This window comes from Capricornis sumatraensis, chromosome 5, assembly GCF_032405125.1.
Source record: "Capricornis sumatraensis isolate serow.1 chromosome 5, serow.2, whole genome shotgun sequence".
NCBI lineage: Eukaryota > Metazoa > Chordata > Mammalia > Artiodactyla > Bovidae > Capricornis > Capricornis sumatraensis.
Genome location: NC_091073.1, coordinates 107,184,861 through 107,206,427, shown reverse-complemented (window position 1 = coordinate 107,206,427; position 21,567 = coordinate 107,184,861). Strand labels below are relative to the sequence as shown.

Sequence of the window (21,567 nt, the reverse complement as noted above, 5' to 3'; positions counted from 1 at the left end):
CACCGGCTTTAGTTGCTCAACAGCAGGTAGAATCTTTCTGGACCAGGGATTGAACTTGTGTCTCCTACATTAGCAGTTGGACTTTCAACCACTGTAACACCAGGGAAGTCCACTAAGGTTGATTCTTCAATCTGACCATTCCACCTGTGTCCTGAATTTTCCTATACTTTCTTCCTGCTGAATTGGCCTTTATTTACATAATGCAATCAATGTACCTTCTCCCTTCTATGTTATTATTTATTAGAACTATCAGATCTCTTTTGTTTTATCCTGCTTCTTTAACTTCCCCTAGAACAAATGGTCAGCCATTTCTACAGTGTCTTTAGTAATGTCTGAGACTTATTTATCCACTTCCTCAGCTTTCTGCTATTCCCTCTTGCCAATCTATAATTCTGACTAATTCTCACCTTCTTTTTCTACCTCCATCAGTGGATACCTAAGATTTTCTGGATAAAATAATTAAATTCTTGACTGTTTTCACTAAGCACTACAAACTTGTTCTACCTGATGCCATATGGGAATTCACACCTATTTAGCAACCTTTTACTAATCTCCTCTTGTCTACAGCAGGAATTCCAAAGTCTTGGGTAATATTAGGCTAGTTCAGCAGTTTTCAAGCTTTTTGATCTCAAGATCTTTTTTAAACCTTAAAAATTACTAAGGATCCCAAAGAGTTTTTGTTTCAGTGGGTTACAGCCATTCATATATATTGTATTAGAAATTAAAACAGAAATTTTCAAGTATTCAATTAATCAAAAGTACTAATAAACTAACTATACATTAACACAAATAACATATTTTTCATTTTTAAAAAAAAAACTGTATTTACCAATACAAAAATTTAGTGAGAAGAATGGTACTGTGATCTATTTTTGCAAGTCTCTTCAATGTCTGCCTTAACAGATGACAGCTTGATTGGCATATCTGTGCCTGCAATCAACCTATTTTGAAATCATGCTGTCTCTGGAAAACTTCACTGCACACTCAAAAGTGAATGAAAGTGAAAAGACAAAATCTTTTAGTATTATGAGGCTAGCTTTGATCTCAGACAGGGCCAGCCAGGACAAAAGGTGAGGCAAGTGAGATGAGCAGGGCACAAAATTTAAAGCAGCACTCACTGCACATGAAAAGATGCTCAACATCATTCTAGCTATCAGGAAAATACAAATCAAAATTACAGTGAGATTCCAATCCACATCCACTGGGATGGCTAGAAGAAAAAAGACAGATAATAACAACTGTTGGTAAGGATGTAGAAAAATTGAAACTCCAAACTCTTACACACATTGCTAATGGGAATGGAAACTGGTACAGCCACTTTGGAAAATAGTCTGAAAGTCCCTCAATTAAATATAGCTACCATATGACCCAGGAATTCCATTTCTAGGTATATGCCCAAGAGAAATGAAACATATTCAAAACATGCCCCAAAGCATGTATATACATGTTTACAGCAGCATTATCATAATAGGAAGAATGTGGAAACAATCCAAATATCCATCTCTGACAATTGGAAAGATACAATGTGGTATATCCATACAATAGAATATTATTTGGTAATAAAAATGAATGAAGTACTGAGACATGTTATAACACAATGTACTTCATAGACATTAAGCTAAAGTAACACAGGCCAATCATAAAAGGTTATATATTAATATATGACTCCTTTTTAGAGGAAATATCCAAAACACACAAATCTATAGAAACGGAAAGTAGATTAGTAGCTGTTTGGGGTTGGCGGGATGGTGGTTGATAGCTATAGATTATAGAGTTTGTTTATGAAGTAATGGAAGTGTTTTAGAATTGACTGTGGTGGGAATTCCCTGGCAGTCCAGTGGTTAGGACTCAGCACTTTCACTGCCAAGGGTGTGGGATCAATCCCTGGTTAGGGAAGTTAGATCCTGAAAGCTGCATGGTGTAGTCAAAAGTAGGGGGGGGGGAAGTGTTTAAAAATAAATAAATAAATGAATAAAATTGACTGTGGTGAAGATTAAACACAGTGGTGAATATACTAAAACCTACAGAACTGTGTATTTCAAAAGGGTGACTACATGGTACGTTAGTTATTCCTCAATAAAGCTGTTAAAACATAGAGGTATAAATAGAAGACGTAGGTCATCTTATTTTAGAGTTAAAAAGACTTGTCTAAAAGTACAAAAACATGATAGAAATCATGTAAGAAATATTCCTCATGATATACATGCTTTCACATTCAAATTTTCTGTGTCCTATATTTAAAATGAAAATCCCTTATGATTATACAGTGGAGATGACAACTAGGTTCAAGGGATTAGGTCTGGTAGACAGTGTCTGAAGAACAATGGACAGAGGTTTATACATTGTATAAAACCATCCCAGAGAAAAAGAAATGCAAGAAGGCAAAGTGGCTGAATGAGGAGACTTTACAAATACCTAAGAAAATAAGACAACCAAAAGGCAAAGGAGAAAGGGAAAGATATACCCAACTGAACGCAGACTTCCAGAAAATAGCACGAGATAAGAAAGCCTTCTTTAGTGAATAATGCAAAGAAAGAGGAAAACAATAGAATGAAAAAGACTAGCGATCTCTTCAAACAAACGAGATAACAGGGGAACATTTCATGCAAAGATGGGCACAATAAAGGACAGAAATGGCAAGGAATCACAGAAGTAGAAGAGATTAAGAAGACGTGGCAAGAACACATAGAAGAACTGAACGAGAAAGGTCTTAATGACCCAGATAACCACAGTGGTGTAGTCATTCACCTAGAACCAGACATCCTGGAGTGTGAAGTTAAGTGGGCTTAAAGAAGCATTATTATGAACAAAGCTAGTGGGGGTGATGGAATTCCAGCTGAGCTATTTCAAATTCTAAAAGAAGATGCTGTTAAAGTGCTCCACTCAATGTGGTAGCCAATTTGGAAAACTCAGTAGTGGCCACAGGACTGGAAAAGGTCAGTTTTCATTCCAATCCCAAAGAATGTTCAAATTACCATACCATTGCACTCATTTCACATGCTAGCAAGACTATGCTCACAATCCTTCAAGCTAGGCTTCAGCAGCAGATGAACTAAGAACCTCCGTATGTTCAAGCTGGATTTAGAAAAGGCAGAGGAACCAGAGATCAAATTGCCAACATATGCTGGATCATAGAAAAAAGCAAGGGAATTAAAAAAAAACATCTATTTATGCTTCATTGCTAAAGCCTTTGGCTGTATGTATCACAACAAACTGTGGAAAATTCTTAAAGGGATGGGAATACCAGACCGCCTTAACCTGCCTCCTGAGAAACCTGTATGCAGGACAAGAAGCAACAGTTACAACTGGACATGGAACAATGGACTGGTTCAAAATCGGGAAAGGAGTACATCAATGCTGTATATTGTCACCTGCTTATTTAACTTATATGCAGAGTACATCATGTGAAATGCTGGGCTGGATGAAGCGTAAGCTGGAATCAAGACAGCCAGGAGAAGTAGCAATAACTTCAGATATGCAGATGATACCACTTTAATAGCAGAAAGCAAAGGGGAACTACAGAGCCTCTTGATGAAGGTGAAAGAGGAAGGTGAAAAATCTGGCTTAAAATTCAGCATTCAAAAAATGAAGATATGGCATCTGGTCCCATCATTTCATGGCAGATAGATGGGGAAAAGTGGAAACAGTGACAGATTTTATTTTCTTGGGCTCCAAAATCACTGTGGACGGTGACTGCAGCCACCAAATTAAAAGATGCTTGCTCCTTGGAAGAAAAGCTATGCCAAACCTAGACAGAATATTAAAAAGCAGAAATATCACTTTGCCGACAAAGGTTCGCATAGTCAAAGCTATGGTTTTTCCAATAGTTGTAAACAGATGTGAGAGTTGGACCATAAAGAAGGCTGAGCATCGAAAAATGGATGCTTTTGAACTGCGCAGCAGGAGATGACTCTTGAGAGTCCCCTGGATAGCAAGGAGATTAAACCAGTCAATCCTAAAGGAAATCAACCATGAATATTCATTGGAAGGGCTGAGGCTGAAGCTCCAATTCTTTGGCCACCCAATGTGAAGAGCTGACTCTTTGGAAAAGACCCTGATGCTGGAAAAGTCTGAGAACAAGAGGAGAAGGGGCAACAGAGATGAGATGGTTGGATGGCATCACTGACTCATAGACATGAGTTGGAGCAAGCTCCAGGAGTTGGTGATAAACAGAGAAGCCTGGAGTACTGCAGTTCATGGAGTCCCCCAAAGAGTCAGACAGGACTTAATGACTCAACAACAACAACACTAATATTTAAAACATGTATTAGTGTTTTGTCTTTTCAATCTAACTTGTCAATCTTTGTCATTAATTGAGAAACAAAACCTTTTAGATATAATTAAGATAATTTGGGTTTGTAAAAGGCAAAACAATAAGCTTTTAGAATATCAGAGAACAAAATTTGGGCTAGGAAATATTTTTTTAAACAAAATACAAAAAGCACTAAACATAAAAAGATAAATCTGACATGTTTCAGCCTATAAAATCTTTGATAATTGCTCAGCTCACTATCTACTATGTATATAAAGTTAAGGACTTTATATACATCACAAAAACCTACAATAATTCAGTACTGTTATTTTGCATACTTTGTACTGAAACCACATAGCTAGAAACCTAAGATTGGAATTTGGATAAAATGTCTTTATCCTCTGAAACTATTCCTTCCTTTCACAAGCATCCTATACTCACTGCTTCTATTTCTTCATCTACTTGTCTTTCTTCTGCCATATCCCTTAGGACATTTCTCAGTCCAAGAGGTTACTCATTCACTCCTTATCTCCTTGACATCTAGCTTCAACACTCAATAATAATGATACTCTAATCAGCATAGGAAATACCAATTATGAAACCCAATGGCTTTTTCTTAATCTTCATCTTTATTGACCTGTTTTGAACCTCCTCCTTTTTTTAAACATGACTCGCCCTTAATCTGTTAGTCATATTTTAAATTTCTCATTCAACCATTACTTCATTGGCATCAACTTTGTATATACATTGTGCCAGGTCCTGGGATATAAATGTCACAAGGCTCAACTCTCAATAAGCTTATCTAGATTAAAGATAATTAAAGCAGGTTCATGAGGCCTTGCTCCAGTAGGACCCACCGCCATCTGGACCCTAAGGGCCCCCATGCAGCTCAGTGCCACGGCTCTGTGCTACCCCATGACCGTGGGCATCGGCAAGGCCTACAAGATGACTAAGAATGTGAGCCAACAGAGCTATAGCCACTGTTACTGTGGGCACTTCACCAAGAACCAGCCTCATGATCTGAGAGGTCTGCAGCTTCACCCCTTAGGAGTGGCAAGCCATGGAGCTGCTCAAGGTCTCTGAAAGCAGGGCCTCAAGTTCAGCAAGAAAAGGGTGGGGACACACATCCATGCCAAGAAAAAGGGAGAGGAGCTGAGTAATGTCCTGGTAGTCATGAGGAAAGTTGCAGCCAAGGACAGAGCTCCTTCCTCTCTGTGAATAATAAAACTTGTTCAGAAAAAAAAAAAAAAAGGTAATTAGGCAACTACCAAACAATAAGCATGATTTTATATATAGATATAGAATCATATATAATAGCCATATTATTACCAATTATTTGTTGGTAAGATATAATAACCATATTGTTTGATTATATATATATAAAATCATGATTGTTATTTGGTAGCTGTATTATTACATGTGTATGTGTGTATACATATATATAAGTTATATATATATATAAGCTAAGAGCAGAGAAGAATGCACACCTAAATTTGCATTAAATTTTAGTGGTTACGTCTATGGGCTTTATTTTTTGTTTTGTTTTGTTTCTTTTTTTAAATTTATTTTTTAGTTGAAGGATAATTGCTTTACAGAATTTTGTTGTTTTCTGTCAAACATCAACATGAACCAGCCATCTATGGGCCTTAGAGATCTGAATTTCTCACTTGTTAGTTGTATAACTTTGGGCGAGTTGTTCGAAGGACTTTAAGGATTGAATGAATCATTACATAATATTTCATGCTTACTAGAGAAGAGCAGAATGCTTTGGTGTTTGGGGAGAGAATGAATTATAATATAGAGCCCATTATAAAAGACACTAGAGGAATGGTTGCTTTTAGAAGATTTAATAAAACTATTATAAGTAAAAACAAACTATATCCTATTGTTGTCAAATAAAAAGAAAGAAAGAAAGCTCCTAAGGGTACATTTGTCATAGTTATCTACTGCTGGAGAACATTATACAATCAATATGTAATCTGCACGGGCACAATTTCAAATGAAAAAGCATGCTTTTAGTGAGTAAGAAGTACAATTTGCCGTCCTGCGTTGGATAGCATTAGATCTAGAACATATTGGTTAGCCATGTCACCCATTCCAGACGATGGAAAGAACATGTGCAGACAAAATATAAGCATTTAATAGGTTGGACCTTTGCCAAAATTGGCAAAGCCCCCAAGACTGACTCAATATAGAAAGACAAAAATATACTTCTTTTATTTATTTTAACCAAAACTCTAATTAAAGATCAAATTGCAAATCCAGTTTACTATTAAACTGCTGATGCTGGGAACTAGTTAATTAGGCAGGGACTTTAGCTGAAATGAGGATATCCAAGAATGTATTTTATTTCATACATAAAGCAACCGTTCCATTGCATACTAAGCAATTTAATTGTAGGCATTTCTTTTGCCTCAAGTGAGCACCTTTATCAACACAAGCCATGAAAAGTGAACCTGAGCAAATGTTAAGGATATATGTTCTCTATCCACCAGCTGATAAATGCGGTTTCACTCACCAACTCAATCTGCTGTTAGTGTAAAGTATATCAATAGTGCTTCCTGCTATTACACAATAAATTTTGTTTGATATAGTAGTTTATTTTCTAGTTTCAATTTCTTCCTTCCTCCCCCTATTCTGGACTTCCCAGGTGGTACAGTGGTAAAGAATCCGCCTGCTAATGAAGGAGGCGCAGTAGATGCAGGTTTGATCCCTGGGTTGGGAAGACCCCCCTGGAGGAGGAAATGGCAACTCACTCCAATACTCTTGCCTGGAAAATCCCATCAATAGAGGAGTCTGGCAGGCTACAGTCCATGGGGTCACCAAAGAGTCAGACACGACTGAGCACAATCATTCCTTCCCCTAATCTAGGCTGGTATGATGCCACTTACACTACCTTTTGGGCAGGGTGTTGGCACATAAAGAAATTTTGCATTTAAATTTTGGTGGCTTCTGACATCAACTAAAGTAATGGCCAAGGAAGTAATTTGTACTCATGGACTCCCTCATAGGGTTAACCTAAACATATCTATACATAAAGTATATTCAAATATATATACCCGAATCTGTATAGATATAGTATAGAACATGCTATTTATATCTATCTTCATATGCATACATATGTGTATGCGTGTGTTTGTGTGTAGTTTAATAAAATGAGATCATAATGTATGGACTCCTGTATACTCAGTTTCAAATAAAACAAGAGCTATAACAACAAGGAAACAAATCAAAAAAAGGGAAAAAGAGAGAGCTATTTAACAGAATTTATCCACAGGATTGTCAGGAGAACTAAATAATGGATACAAAGTATTCTGCACAGTGCCTATAAGTTAACCACTTTCTAACTACTTATAAAATGCCTCCCACTATAGCTTCTTGGGGTAACCTCAAAGGAGATACTGCAGTATCACTAAGCAGAGAAAGGCACTCCAGGAAACAGAATGTAGTGTACAAAGCCAGGGCAGTAGGAGGATCTGGGTGTGTGAAACAAACTCAATGACTGGACTGAAGAGAACAAAGACGAGAGGCAAGGAAATTATTTGGGGAGTTGAAACAAGAGGTAAGGAGTGCCTGAACGAGAGCAGTGGCAAAAGAGGAGGCACAGAGAAGAGAGGTATCTGGAACCGAAATGACAGGAACAGGTAGAAAATTAGAGTGCGGACGAAGGAGAAGAGAGCCATGGGCACTCTAGGTTTCTGATTACGTGTTGATGACTCTGAGCCACAAACATATTTCAGACAAAGAAGCAGAAGTACTTGGTTTTTAACATATTTATGGTAATGTAAGACACAGACAAAGATCATCTATAGTTTATCAGATGCACACAGAGAATTCAGAAGTCAACATTATTTTTTAGAATATCTGGTAAATATAAATATTTATACAGTTGGCTTCTTATAGAATCACACTGGCAACAACAAAGGGATATTAATCAAGAGTAACAGCTAATAGTTTTATGAATAACCTGGGAAGTATAGGGTAATTCAAACTGGAATTAAGTGAATTAAGAACAAATTTCATCACTACCTCAGCGGCTTTGCCGTTGTAAAGGCGAAAATGATTACAGGCCTTAAGATTGAGCGCGATGGTGCTATCAGGAATTTGCTGAAGATAAACAGCCAGAACTTCTTGAGACACGTCATAGTAATCCAACTTGTAGTAACATAGGGCCACATAAACATTGAGGGCAAGGTATTCCCTATTAGATGAAAAAAATTAAGGATTAACAATTTAAGTCTACTTCACAAAAATATTGTCAAACTACAGACATTTTTAATGGCTCAACTGGACAGTAAGGCAAAGAGGACATTTCTTTTTTTTTTAAAGAAAAAGGCAATATGATCAGTGTAGTCTTTTTCTTTTTGTGTTATAATATTTGAGTGTTTTGATATAAGCAGAGTAAAAGATGACAACTAGAGGAGAAAGGGAGAAGTTCAACTACTACCTCTTCATGTTAAAAAAAACCCAACAAAACTAATATAATCAGTAATGAAGTATGAATGCAAATAAGCTGACACCATACAGAACATGGACAGACAAGGCAAGTAGGTTGGATACCTGAGAATGGAACAGGTGGGAGACTATGACAGTACTGCAAAAGGAGGGAGAAGGGAGATGGATGAGACGTTTTGGGATGCAGAAGAGAGACCAAGTAGTCACTGATAAAGTTGGAATACTAGTTCTTTAGAATAGTTTGTTTCTAATTTTGTCAGCAAATTACCTTCAATGTAACTACAACACTGAAATGGATACATCTAGACCATGCATTTTCAACAGGTGTGATATCAGCCTCAAAGGGGTGAAAACTGGTTCTTATGGAGAGATGAAAAATAATATTTATTTTATATATATACATACATAGATATAGTACATATACAGATATCTGTATACGGATATACATACAGTACATAACCAGATATACAATATACCTGTGGTACTGAAACTCAATGGGAGGGCAATTAAGAGGGGGAAAGACAATAGACAATAAGGAGTATAGCCTATAAGGAGTTCTTAATCTCACCAGATTATTAGCTAAACAGACTTGAACACACGGTGATATTAGAACCAAAGGACACTAGGTCCTCAGCCAAACTGGGTACAGAAGAAAGTAACAAAATGAGAGTTCTAAGGAGGAGTAACAGGACACACACCTGTTATCTAGCAGTATTCGCTTGTAAATATCAATGGCTTCTTGGTAGTGAGATCGCATATAGTGGATTGAGGCCAAACTGAGTTGATCTTCTGTGATATCCTGAAGATTCTGATGGAAGTTCATCAGTTTCTTCTCATCATTAAACTAAAGTTGTAAGAGAGAAAAAAGACATAAAAATTCATGTTAGAGTATGGTTAGAGAAATCAACAATTATGTAACACAAATTTAACTCCACCCATCCTTCAGCCACTTGCCTCTGTTCTCCCTATTTCTCTTCAGCTCCCAGTCTTCTTTATCTCTCCTTCACACAAAGGATAAAATAGTCTCTAGAGACAGAGTCGTAGCCTTTAGTTACAACTCATTAATTACTTAACCCCCCCATTCTTACTTTCTGTTTCTATTTCTTTCTTTATATCTTCTCTCTCCCTTTTTATTTTCTATGTTTCTATCTTTTTTATATGTTGTTTATTAGAGAGACATTTAAAATATGACAGAAAAGTAGAGAATGAACGGATATAAAAAGATGTAATAGGCAACCACTAACAAAAAGAGAGCTGATAGAGCTACACAAACGTGACAAAGTAGTGTTTACAGAAGAGTTTTAGAGATAAAGACAGACATTTCATAATGATAATGATAAGTGTTTCCATTCACTAGATGGACATAATAATTCTATATCTGTATGCACTTAATAAGAGTCTGCAAAACATGTAAAGCAAAAATTGAAAGAACAGAGATAATTACAGCATGAAATTTTTAAATATACCAAGAATAATTATTTTCAAATACTACCTCTATAGATAAATTTCCTGTAAAAATTTAGCACTATCAATTAACAGTTTTAAATTTTTATTGTTCATACTCAATAACTCAATAAGTCTATTTCTTGGATGTTAGAATTTCATTTTTATAATTAAAATCAAAACCAATCTTGAAGCCAAATAACTAGGAAATGCTGAATGAATTGTGGCACGTGCATATGATGGATTGTTATTTAAAAAGGATGGGTTTGAAGACTAGTGACTCAGGGATACGCTCATAATTTAAAGGCAAGTTGTAGAATACAGAGTATATATTTAACATAAATCTCATTCTGCAAAATGAACAAAAATACAAATATGCATATAAAAAATGATTACCCCTAAAGAGATATGCCCAAAGGTTGAAATATAGTTAACTTTAAATGTGGTAGACGTTTGAACAAACTCTGGGAGATGGTGAAGAAAAGGGAAGCCTGACACTGCAGTCCACGGAGTCACAAAGAGTCAGACATGACTTAGCAACAGAACAACAACAACAATATCTTTTTATTGCATATTTATATTTTGATTACTACCATGTGTGATTTTATAATATGAAAAAGTATTAAGAAATAATTTTATGATGATCATCAAAATTATTGCCAGAAGGCAGGCAATTCAGAAAAGTATGTATTTATTTTCAGGAGTCAGGACAGGCATCTTTGCTTCTGTTTCCTAAGAGATAATAAGATGGTGGAAACAAACTAATCATAAAAGACTACTGCTTAAGAAGAACTAAAACCTAATATCTCTAAATAAATTACCAGGGTAAAAAACATTAATGGGGGAGAAAAATCCTATAAAATTAATACCTGTATTCTACTTGCTCTAAACATATCATTAACAAGAATTTCTACTTAATTCTCTTTCACCCATGCTGGTAACAAGAAAGAAAAAGAAAAATATTTTAAAAACAAAAGTTTTAATTTATGTCAATTAAAAAGGGAAAACAAAATTTTACATTTAAAAAAAAAGTGTGAAATAAGCACAGAAATACCTTGTGAGCCAAGTGGAAGAGGAGGCGGTTTTGAAGTCGGCTTTTTGGAGCTGAGGAAGAAAATCCAAGGTGCTTATTAAAGATCTCAATGGTGTGTGGCACTCAGTCCCTTGCAGGAGTGACATGAGGCTCAGATAAGGATATTCCCAAATCCTCGCCCATGGGATCCTGCTACGTCTCTGTATAACACATACTATTTTAGTCTAGTCCTACTGGAGTAGAAGGAACATCATCAAGAACCAGAAGGAAAACACTCTGGGGTTCTGCTCGTGCCCACACTGGTTCTTCCTGACTCTGTCATGGTAAAGCACAGCCTGCACTCTTCACAATGCCCGCAGCAGCCCATCCTGTGTAGTTCACACGCGGAACCAAACACGGGAAGCAAATGTTGTGGTCCTATCAGTACATATAGGAATCCAGTGTTGTCAGTTTCTTCTGAACTCTTCTTTTCATTGTTACACTGCCATGTTTTCCTAAATGGGGCTTCTCAGGTGCCTCAGTGGTAAAGAATCTGCCTGTCATTGCAGGAGACGCAGGTTTGATCCCTGGGTCACAAAGATCCCCTGCAGAAGGGAATGGCAACCCATTCCAATATCTTTGCCCAGAAAATCCCATAGACAGAGGAGCCCAGTGGGCTACAGTCCATGGGGTCGCAAAGAGTCAGACTCAACTGAGAACACTCGCATGTATTTTCCTAAATACTAGCCCATTCTCCACAGATCTTCTGGCATGATAATCTGCCATCTAAAAGAGATAGCCAAGCAAAAAGGTTAACATCTTTTAAATTCCAGATCCCCGTTGTGCTCTTGGAGAATATTCCTAATTCTGGACACTCAATATTATTAATCTATCTCTTTACAACAAAAAATCATACTTCAATGTTAAAAAAGAAAAAATATATATGGAAAGAAAGATAGGTACCTTGATCACCTTACATGCAACTAACTGTTTTACGCACAAAGTCTAGAAGCATGAGATAAATAACTTAAACAAAGACCATTATAACTGAATTGGGAAAAACTACATCAGTAAATTGAAACAACTTGGGTACAAATCAAGAGATTTTCCATGACCTTGAACTGAAATTCTATCTAAATATGTATGTGCCAGTTAATTCTCTAAGAATTCTACCCTGGAATACACTCGTCACTCACATATTTCCTAACAAATATTCTTTTGCCTACTTTCTCTTTCTTTCTTTGATTTTAATTTGATTCATACTCTAATTATTCTTAATCTTTCCTCCCATATTTCCATTTTGCCCTACACTTATTTGCAAATTTGAATTCACTTCTCCTAAGTTGACTGACCTCATGAGTCAAACAAAAGGGAAGAAATCTGGATTCTTCAAGCTGAAATTACTAGGCTTCTCATTTAGAAGTAGGGCAAGAAGCTATAAAATCCACATTCATGAGAGCTTGACCAACTATACCCAACTCCTACCAATAGCATGAATGTCCCACCACAGGAGGACCTAAGAAAGGCACCTTGTCTTTTTCTTCTCTCATCCTTCTGATTTTTGGCTGTAGATTCTGGGGAAGTGAAGTGGGGAGGGTAAGGGTAAAGCACACAGAGATTAACTCTGTCTTTAAAGATAAAGTTGCTAAGATCCAATATGCTTTGAAGAGTAGAGCTTTTCTTTCTTGGTTTGTTTTGGTTTTTTTTTTTTAGCTTTTTAATGTCACTTGATTTTTCCTTGAGAAAGGTATTAAGTTTAAAAATCTCCAAAATGACTCTTAGTATTAGTGATGAATTTCAGATATTAAAAGGGCTCATTTACCTTTAAATCCAGCTGCTTCAGCTTGTTTATACATTCCAAGAAAGAAGTAGGTACAGGCTAGGTTCACCCAGACTTCAGGATTGCAATTTTCTTCTTTTATTGCATTTTCATATTCCTGAAATATACAATAAGCAGAGATCCCTTATAGCAGTAAAGCAATCAATGGGCCATTCCTTTATATATAATGGAATAGGAGTTCTTGATTGGGCAATTTCACATTTAGGAGAATTCTATACGCTCTTTAGGGCTTCCCAAGTGGCACTAGTGGTAAAGAACCTGCCTGCCGATGCAGATGTAATTTCAGTCCCTGGGTCGGGAAGATCCCCTGGAGGAGGGCATGGCAACCCACTCCAATATTCTTGCCTGGAGAATCCCATGAACAGAGAGAAGCCTGGAGGGCTACAGTCCACAGAGTCGCAAAGAGTCGGACACGACTGAAGCGACTTATCACGTACACACATGTGCTCCTTATAGTCTATACCTGTAATATTAAATACTGCAGTTAGGGCTCAAGCCTACCCATGTGGGACTGTTGCCCATAGAACCCTACACTTGTTTTATTTTCTTTCCCTTTTAATACTGATATGGGCTAACAAACAGCAGAAATGAAAAACAACTAAAATATTTTGTTTTTTCTAACTTAAAAAGACATTTAAAAAGATATTAAAAATGCATAGATTCAGCTAACTTAAAATCTGATACCTTAATACACTACAAATTTTATTTCATTCTAATTGTTTTCTGGCTTTGTTTACTTGGCTTTACATTTTAAAAATTTGGTCTTTGAGGGTTTTTCCTTCCCTGTTAAGGACAGTTTCTGAAATTCACTTTGTCAACTACATTTTCCACATACTCTTTTACTATCAGTCTTTACCACATGCCTATTTTCTGTTTTACTCCATTTGACCTACTCTCTCTTCTAAATCTTTCACAAATACTACCAGCTTCTATTCTGCCCTCTTCACATCTTCACTTTTCCTTCACTGATTTTGTTGCTTTTGTTCATATCAGTTTCTCATTGTATGATATTGGATATTTTTCATTTTAGTAGTGGAGGTTTTTAATATCTTTAAATTACATTTTGAGAGTGAGAATATGTAAGAAAGGTCAAAATAATTTCATTTATGAGTTAAAAATCATTGACATAAGGCATCTACAATTTTATGTATAGCCATAATTCTATAGATTGTTAGGTTTACAATGCAGGGTTGTAAACCCATTGTAGGGTTTACAATGACCAAGAAAAACAATTTTCAAAACTATACTTTTAAAAATATAAACAATAAATACTATACTAAAATATTTTAAAATATAAAGATAAAATAATATTTCCTATGTCTAAAATTAACCTTTCAAAATAACCATGAACATTTTTTGAGAAAAGAATCATAAAACTTTTAATCAAAAGGGCTTATTTTTCTTCTCCTGAAGAGTTCCTTAAGAAAGACTAATATTAATATATTGAACAATCTCATTAGTATATATCTAAAAGGAAAGAGTAAACAACATTGCTACATATACTTGAATATATATAGAAGATTTCTGAAGCAATACATCAAAAAAGATTCAATGTTTACTCCTGTTAACGAAGAAATAGGATGGAGGAAGGCAGACAGGGTGACTTTTTTCCTTTTTCCTTTGTTCCCCTCTGTATTGTTTGAATTTTACCATAAGCATGTATTATTATAATACAAAACTTAGTAATATTTCAAAACCCTACAGTTATTTAAAAAAAAAAAACAAACAACTTTAAACTAACCTCCAAAGCTCTCTTGTAGTCACCCAGGTGAAAAGCACAGTATCCAATCCACAAATTAGTATCCTCTTCTTGTTCCCCAACATGACGTTTGAACTTCACGTTAAAATTTCATGAAAAAAAAAATCATGAATACTTTGAATGGTAAGCCCTTGTTTAAAAAACTATGTTATTAATGAACAATAGGAAATTGCAAATTATGGAAGCAAGATAATCTCAGTTTAATCAAACTGATACCTACAGAACTCAGCACAATTAACTACCTTTTCCTCAAATATTTCACAACTGTTTTTGTGTTTACTGACACCTTACTCCAGGAAGTATCTAAGAGTTATCCTCATAAAAATTCCGGGTGGTAATATAAGGATCATAAGAACTCTGTGAAATTATTTAATGCCAAATGACTGAAGGTTAGAGAAATAAAGCATTTACCTGAAGGCCACACACAGCCAGTAAGTGTGGGGGAAGGGACCACACAGCCAACTGACTCCAAAGCCCATGTTTTCACCCCCTATCCCATGTTCTACTGCATTTAACTTCACACTTCAAACCTGTCCCATGAGCACACACATATATTTATTCATAGGTTATAACTCTTCACTGAAGACAAGGCATTAAATCCTTCTATTACCCTTGAACAGGCTTGCCAGGGCCTATAAGAATTAAAGATTTTAGAAGACCACCTAATCATTTATGTCCATTGTGGAAAAATATTCATGAATTCATCATCCAATGAAAGAAAAGTCCTGTTTTGGAGGAAAGGTGTGAGATCCTGAAGAAGTCTGAATTACCATGAGCTTTTTTTTTTTTTTTTTTTTTGGTAAAAGGAGATTTTTTTTTCTACTTTATGTGGTGATAAGTCAAAAACATAGGTGAAAAAGTAAAAACTAAACAGATCACTGTTGATTTGTAGGAAGGAAATCTAAGAAACAGTGGAAATATGTACGCATATCATGATTCACTTTACTGTACAGCAGAAGCTAACAACATTGCAAGGCAACTACAATCTAATAAAAATAAGATAAAATTTTAAAAAGCCAATCATTGTTACAAAACTTCAGGTGCCTTGACCAGTACAAGATGAAGATATCTACTGATACTCTGTCTAAATAAAAACTTACTCTTGTAGCTAACTCTATAATATTAGAAATTCTCCTTTCACCTAGAGAAGGAAATGGCACCCCACTCCCGTATACTTGCCTGGAAAACCCAATGGACAGAGAAGCCTGCTGGGCTACAGTTCATGGGGTCACAAAGAGTCGGACACCACTGAAGCGACTAAACAATAACAACCTCTCACCAAATACTGTGAATTTGAGTGCAGTGCCTTAAGTCTGAAGAAACTCTTATTTGAGGTCTCCCTGAATTTGCCCCTGGAATTCCCTGGAGCCACAACAGAGCTCACAGGCCCTTCCTCGTCCCAGACCAGGGCAGTTCCCATTCCCATCCATCATGGCCCTTTGGCTACCTAAGAATGAAAGCATAGAGCTGAGCCTCCCTGGACAACTTAAAGGCAGCATGGGATCACACAATAAGGAAAGTGTGGTCACTTCCTTAAAGAAAAGAGAAAAGAGAAAAAGAGACTAACAAAAATCACACATGTATCTACCAGTTGGTCCACTGATTTAAGGAGCTAGAGGGTCCTTCCAAGGCAGCTCCCCTGATTTAAAGATAAGAAATCTGACACCAGAAAAGTTTAAGCAATGTGCTCAACACCAGCGCACTAGCAACAAACACAGGACTTGACATGCAAGACTGAGAAAGATATATAAAGCCGATTAAAACACTTATTGTTGATAAGAGTAATATGGCTGTTGTAGCGCTTTAGAGAAATGATTATGGCACAACACAACTAGGCTGTGCCGTCAAAACTCCTCCCTTCTTTGTTCTTTGGTGCACCCCTTCATTCTCCTACAACACGTGCTTCCCACAAAACCATATCCCAAAGTGCCGTATCCTTGGACCATCTACATCAGCACTTAGGCTATTTGCCCCAAATATTGGGTTCTTGAGTTTCCCTGGTGGCTTAGATGGTAAAGAACCTGCCTGCAACTTGGGAGACCTGGGTTCAATCCCTGGGTCGGGAGGATCCCGTGGAGAAGGGAATAGCATCCCACTCCAGAATTCTTGTCTGGGAAATCCCATGGACAGAGGAGCCAGGTGGGCTATAGTTCATGGGGTTGAAAAGAGTCAGGCACAACTGAGCGACTCACACACACACATAGGGTAGGAGTCCAGAAATGCACATTTAAACAAGTACCACAAGTGACTCTAATAAGTATTAAAAGTTGAGAACTAGTGCCATAGTGATTTGAAATATCTTCTGAAGATACAGTATTTCAGACAGTAAGCATGAAACATGGCAGAATTATTTAAATTTGATCAAAATGTTATAACATATTAATAGGAATAAATCATAAAGTGGTCAGGGGGTGGAATAGGCAGTGTGTGAACTGACACTGTATTAAATGTCCCTCTACATTTTTAGGCTGGTCTTGCCATCAGTGGAACTAGACATAATTAAGAGTGTCCATCAAGAAATAAGTCTATCATGTAACAAAAAAGAGAGAGAAAGAAGTCAATCTTTTTAGTTCATCTTTAGTCAGGTTTACAGTTAACCTGGAATCTGTGCCTGACTAGATTTACAGGAAGTCCCAGAATGCACCCACCTGTTCCATGCATAGCAACCAGCATTCACCCATGCATTCCTCTATATTCTGATTATTTACTTCCTAAGAAGCAACTTTCTTTGGACATTACCTCCAACAGGGTAATAGCTCCAGTGAAATCTCTTTGTGAAAGTAGCTCCTCTAGCTTTGGAATCTTCCTACCTTTCTTCTTCCTTTTGTCAGTGTGCGGTGGGTCCCCGCCTACAGCAGGTTTGGCCCTTGAAAGCATCTGTGAAAAAACAACAAAGATAGCTGTATGATCCCAATCCCGTGGTCAATTTTAAACTGAGAGTGACGGCTCCCGGATTCATAAATCAAGTTCTGAACAACGAACCCCTTGTAAGCCTATTTAAACTCTTTCCGTAACACGTATTTTACTAAAAGGTCCATCACCCGGTGCTTGAGCTGAAGGAAACCGCTATCCCCTACTTCATCTCCAACGAGAATGAGGTAAGAGATGCTTTCGCGGAGGTGTTGTCATCTCAGCCTTCCCTTGGTCCACTTTCCATCTCACGCGCAGCTCAGGAGTGGGAAAACGGAGAAACAGGAGGGAAGAAAGCAACGATGTGTCTACAGTTGCAGCCTTGTCCCCGGTGGGAACACGGGAGCGGGCACAGACATCTGCCTCCTCTAACACACTTAGACTTAAACCAGAAGTGTACTAGGAATCTCTATCTCCAGTCCCAGGACCTACTCAGACTTATTCCTCACTATTCGAAGCCACTAACCATCTTGGCGCCGGTCCTGTGAACCCTCTCTGCAGACAGACAGGAGAAGGCCTGGCTTCAGCGCGCCTCAGCATCCACAAAGCTCGCTTGGTCTCCACGGCAACCCCGCCAGGGGACTGGTCCTTCCCGGAGTAGCGCTCGCCGGAGAACTGGTGCCCTGCGCATCTTGGTTCCCGTAGGCTTATCGCTGCTGCCGGGCGTGAAAAGTTTTCTCTCCGGATGAAAGTGTTTTTCTCTGTACTGAGAGCGAGAGTTTGTCTGTATTTCTGTAAGTTTACATTAGGAAAAAGCGAATTTAAGTGACACGGTTTTTCAAAAACAGGTTCCCGGGAAAGTCATTTTCAAGGAACCACTTCCGATTTGGACCTCACTGGGCTCCAGAGCAGCCTTGGGCGCTGACTGGCACGTGATCGCGGGTCTCCTGTGCTGTGCGGCTTTGAATCAAATTTCTGCCGGAGCGAGGATACTGATGTTTGGAGGCGGGAGTTCCCCTGAATACGATTTCTTATTTCCATAGATACATCTCCATTGTGATGTGACATTATAATTCCTACTTCGAATTTAGAATAGAACCTCTCGTTCGTTAAAAATAGGGAAACAAGATACAATCACAGTGGCCAATTGCAGCACCCATCTTGATTGTTTCTAAAGGTCTGATGTAATATTTTGAATATGTAAATTAAGATAACTGGAGTGAAATAATTAAATTTATTTTGGCTGTGTGTGTGTGTGTGTGTGTGTGTGTGTGTGTAAGTTTTGTTGTTCTTGTTTGGCTGTGTCACGGAGCTTGTGGGATCTTAGTTACCCAACCAAGGATGGAGCCGGGACCCTCCTGAAGCTAGGAATTCTAATCACTGGTCCACCAGGGAATTCCAGGAAATTGTTTTTAAAGGTGTGGAGAAAAGGTTTAAAGATGTGTAACATAAGAGCTGTGAGTTTTAAGTTTTAGTAAGGCTCTTTCTAAGGACTAAAGCCCAAGAGACAGCCACTTAGGCACTCTGAAGCAACGACTCAGTAGAAGTAAGGGAAAAGTCAGTTCATACATGACTTTTGGCTGGCGGATACCTGCAGTCAAGCATGTATCTTGGTAAGATTACTGCTAATCATAAAGAACAGATGTCTCCAGTTAATCTTTTTAGCTTTTCTGTGTATGGAGGATGGAAGAATCTAGAGTCATTAAAATTCTTCCTGAGATATACTTTTGACTACCTATGAAAGTGAAAGTGTTAGTCACTCGGTCCTGTCTCTTTGCAACCCTATGGACTGTAGCCCAACAGGCTCCTCTGTCCGTGGGATTCTCCAGGCAAGAATAGTGGAGTGGGTTGCCATGCCTGTCTCCAGGGATCTTCCTGACCCAGGGATGAAACCCAGGTCTCCCACATTGCAGGCAGATTCTTTACTGTTTGAGCTACCCAAAGCCTGGGACCTGTGTGTATTCATGTGCATCCAAAGCACAGATGCCTCATCCTGTTTTTGCCTTAAATTCCTCCAAAAGTCCTACTGTCAGTCAGCAAATGTGGTGAGTTTACAAATGAACCCTTGTGGAAATGGATGGTGAGCAATGATCTTTGTCTTAGCAGTCCTGATTTTGGGGGAGTCTATGCTTGTATGTTGGAGAAAGAAATGGCAACCCACTCCTGTATTCTTGCTTGGGAAATCACATGGACAGAGGAGCCTGGCAGGCTATAATCTGTGAGGTTGCAAAGGTTGCATGCTGCTGCTGCTGCTAAGTTGCTTCAGTTGTTTCCGACTCTGTGCGACCCCATAGACAGAAGCCAACCAGGCTCCCCTGTCTCTGGGATTCTCCAGGCAAGAACACTGGAGTGGGTTGCCATGTCCTTCTCCAATGCATGAAAGTGAAAAGTGAAAGTGAAATTGCTCAGCCATGTCCGACGCTTAGCAACCCCATGGACTGCAGCCTACCAGGCTCCTCTGCCCATGGGATTTTCCAGGCAAGAGTACTGGAGTGGGGTGCCATTGCCTTCTCCAGAGTCGGACATGACTGAGCAACTAAAACACACACATAACACACACATGTACACACACATGCTTGTATGTTGACTTTTAAAAGTGCACAACCTAAAAGTTGAGAGTTATGTTTATTCAGGGAAACTTTTAAAGGACTATAGCCTGGGAATTAGCCTCTCAGATGGCTCTGAGGAACTGTTCCAAAGACATAAACGAGAAACCAGAGTATATAGGGGTTTTTGTTGAAGAACAAAATGTAGTCAAACTTCAAAAGATTACTGTTAAAAAAAAAAAAAGAAACAACACCTCAAAGACTTCAGTGTTTTTTATGTATGGGAAAATGGAAGTGACTGGGCTCATTGAAATTATTCCTTTGATATGCATCTTAACTATCTAGGGCCAGTGTCCTCTTTTTCTCCATTCTGAATTCCACTTAAGAGGCACTGTCAGGACAGCTGCAGTGACTGTTGGTTTGATGGCAGACAGCACTCCGTATACTGAAATAGAAGACAACATTGTTTTGTCCAGAGGTAAGGCTCCTTGTAGCCGAGATTGTAACTGTTGCACCTTAGGGACTGTACCTTACAAAAGATAGGGTCTGAACACATAAAGAAAGCTGATGGTCGAAGAATTGATGCTTTTGAACTGTGATGTTGGAGAAGACTCTTGAGAGTCCCTTGGACTGCAAGGAGATCCAACCAGTCTATCCTAAAGGAAATCCAACCCTGAATATTCACTGGAAGCACTGATGCTGAAGCTGAAGCTCCAATACTTTGGCCACCTGATGTGAAGAACTGACTCATTTGAAAAGACCCTGATGCTGGGAAAGATTGAAGGCAGGAGGAGAAGGGGGAAACAGAGGATGAGATGGTTGGATGATATCACTGACTCAATGGACATGAGTTTGAGAAGGCTCTGGAAGTTGGTCACAGACAGGAAGCCTGGTGTGCTATAGTCCATGGGGCCACAAAGAGTCAGACACGACTGAGCGACTGAACTGACTGAACGCATTTGCTGGAGAAGGGTCTCAGTGGAGCACACATACTAAAGTGGAGACTGCCTGTGTCAGAAGCTGCTGGAGTAGAAGGTAACTGCTCAGAAAAGCCAGTGCCACAGTGGTTGCCATGCCTACATGCAGAACCTGTGCCTGCCACCTGCATTGAGAATGCCTCCTGTCGCTGATCCCTCCTCAGAGTGGTTCCTCAAACTCTGTATTTTCTTACTATTGGGTGTGACTAATTTGAGTATATTGAGTGCAATAAGCTGAGTGACTTGAACTTCTTACACAATTGGCTCATGACATGTTTTATGACTTCTCAATCCCATGATTCTTACTTGGCCTTGTTGCTTTGTCTTATGACACCCACACACAGGAAGAAACTATAATATGTGTTGTTGGGTGACTTGATTTATCTTACTCCTGAACCTGAAACAGGAGAGAAGGGGGCAGGGCACAGCCTTT

General features: G+C 38.2%; 1 protein-coding gene and 1 pseudogene across 1 annotated transcript in view; one reads left to right on the top strand and one right to left on the bottom strand.

Moving 5' to 3' along the window:
- IFT56 (intraflagellar transport 56) overlaps positions 1-13,084 on the bottom strand; it is a 32,100-nt gene extending 19,016 nt beyond the window's left edge. Inside the window, exons 1-4 of the mRNA XM_068972864.1 lie at positions 12,985-13,084; positions 11,205-11,254; positions 9,406-9,551; positions 8,282-8,453 (exon numbers count right to left, since the gene is read on the bottom strand). Of these exons, the coding sequence (XP_068828965.1) occupies positions 8,282-8,453; positions 9,406-9,551; positions 11,205-11,254; positions 12,985-13,018 (402 nt within the window). The 5' untranslated portion in view covers positions 13,019-13,084. The remainder of the gene's footprint in view (positions 1-8,281; positions 8,454-9,405; positions 9,552-11,204; positions 11,255-12,984) is intronic.
- Positions 5,135-5,470, top strand: LOC138080169 (large ribosomal subunit protein eL36 pseudogene; annotated as a pseudogene).
- Positions 13,085-21,567: the final 8,483 nt, after the last annotated feature.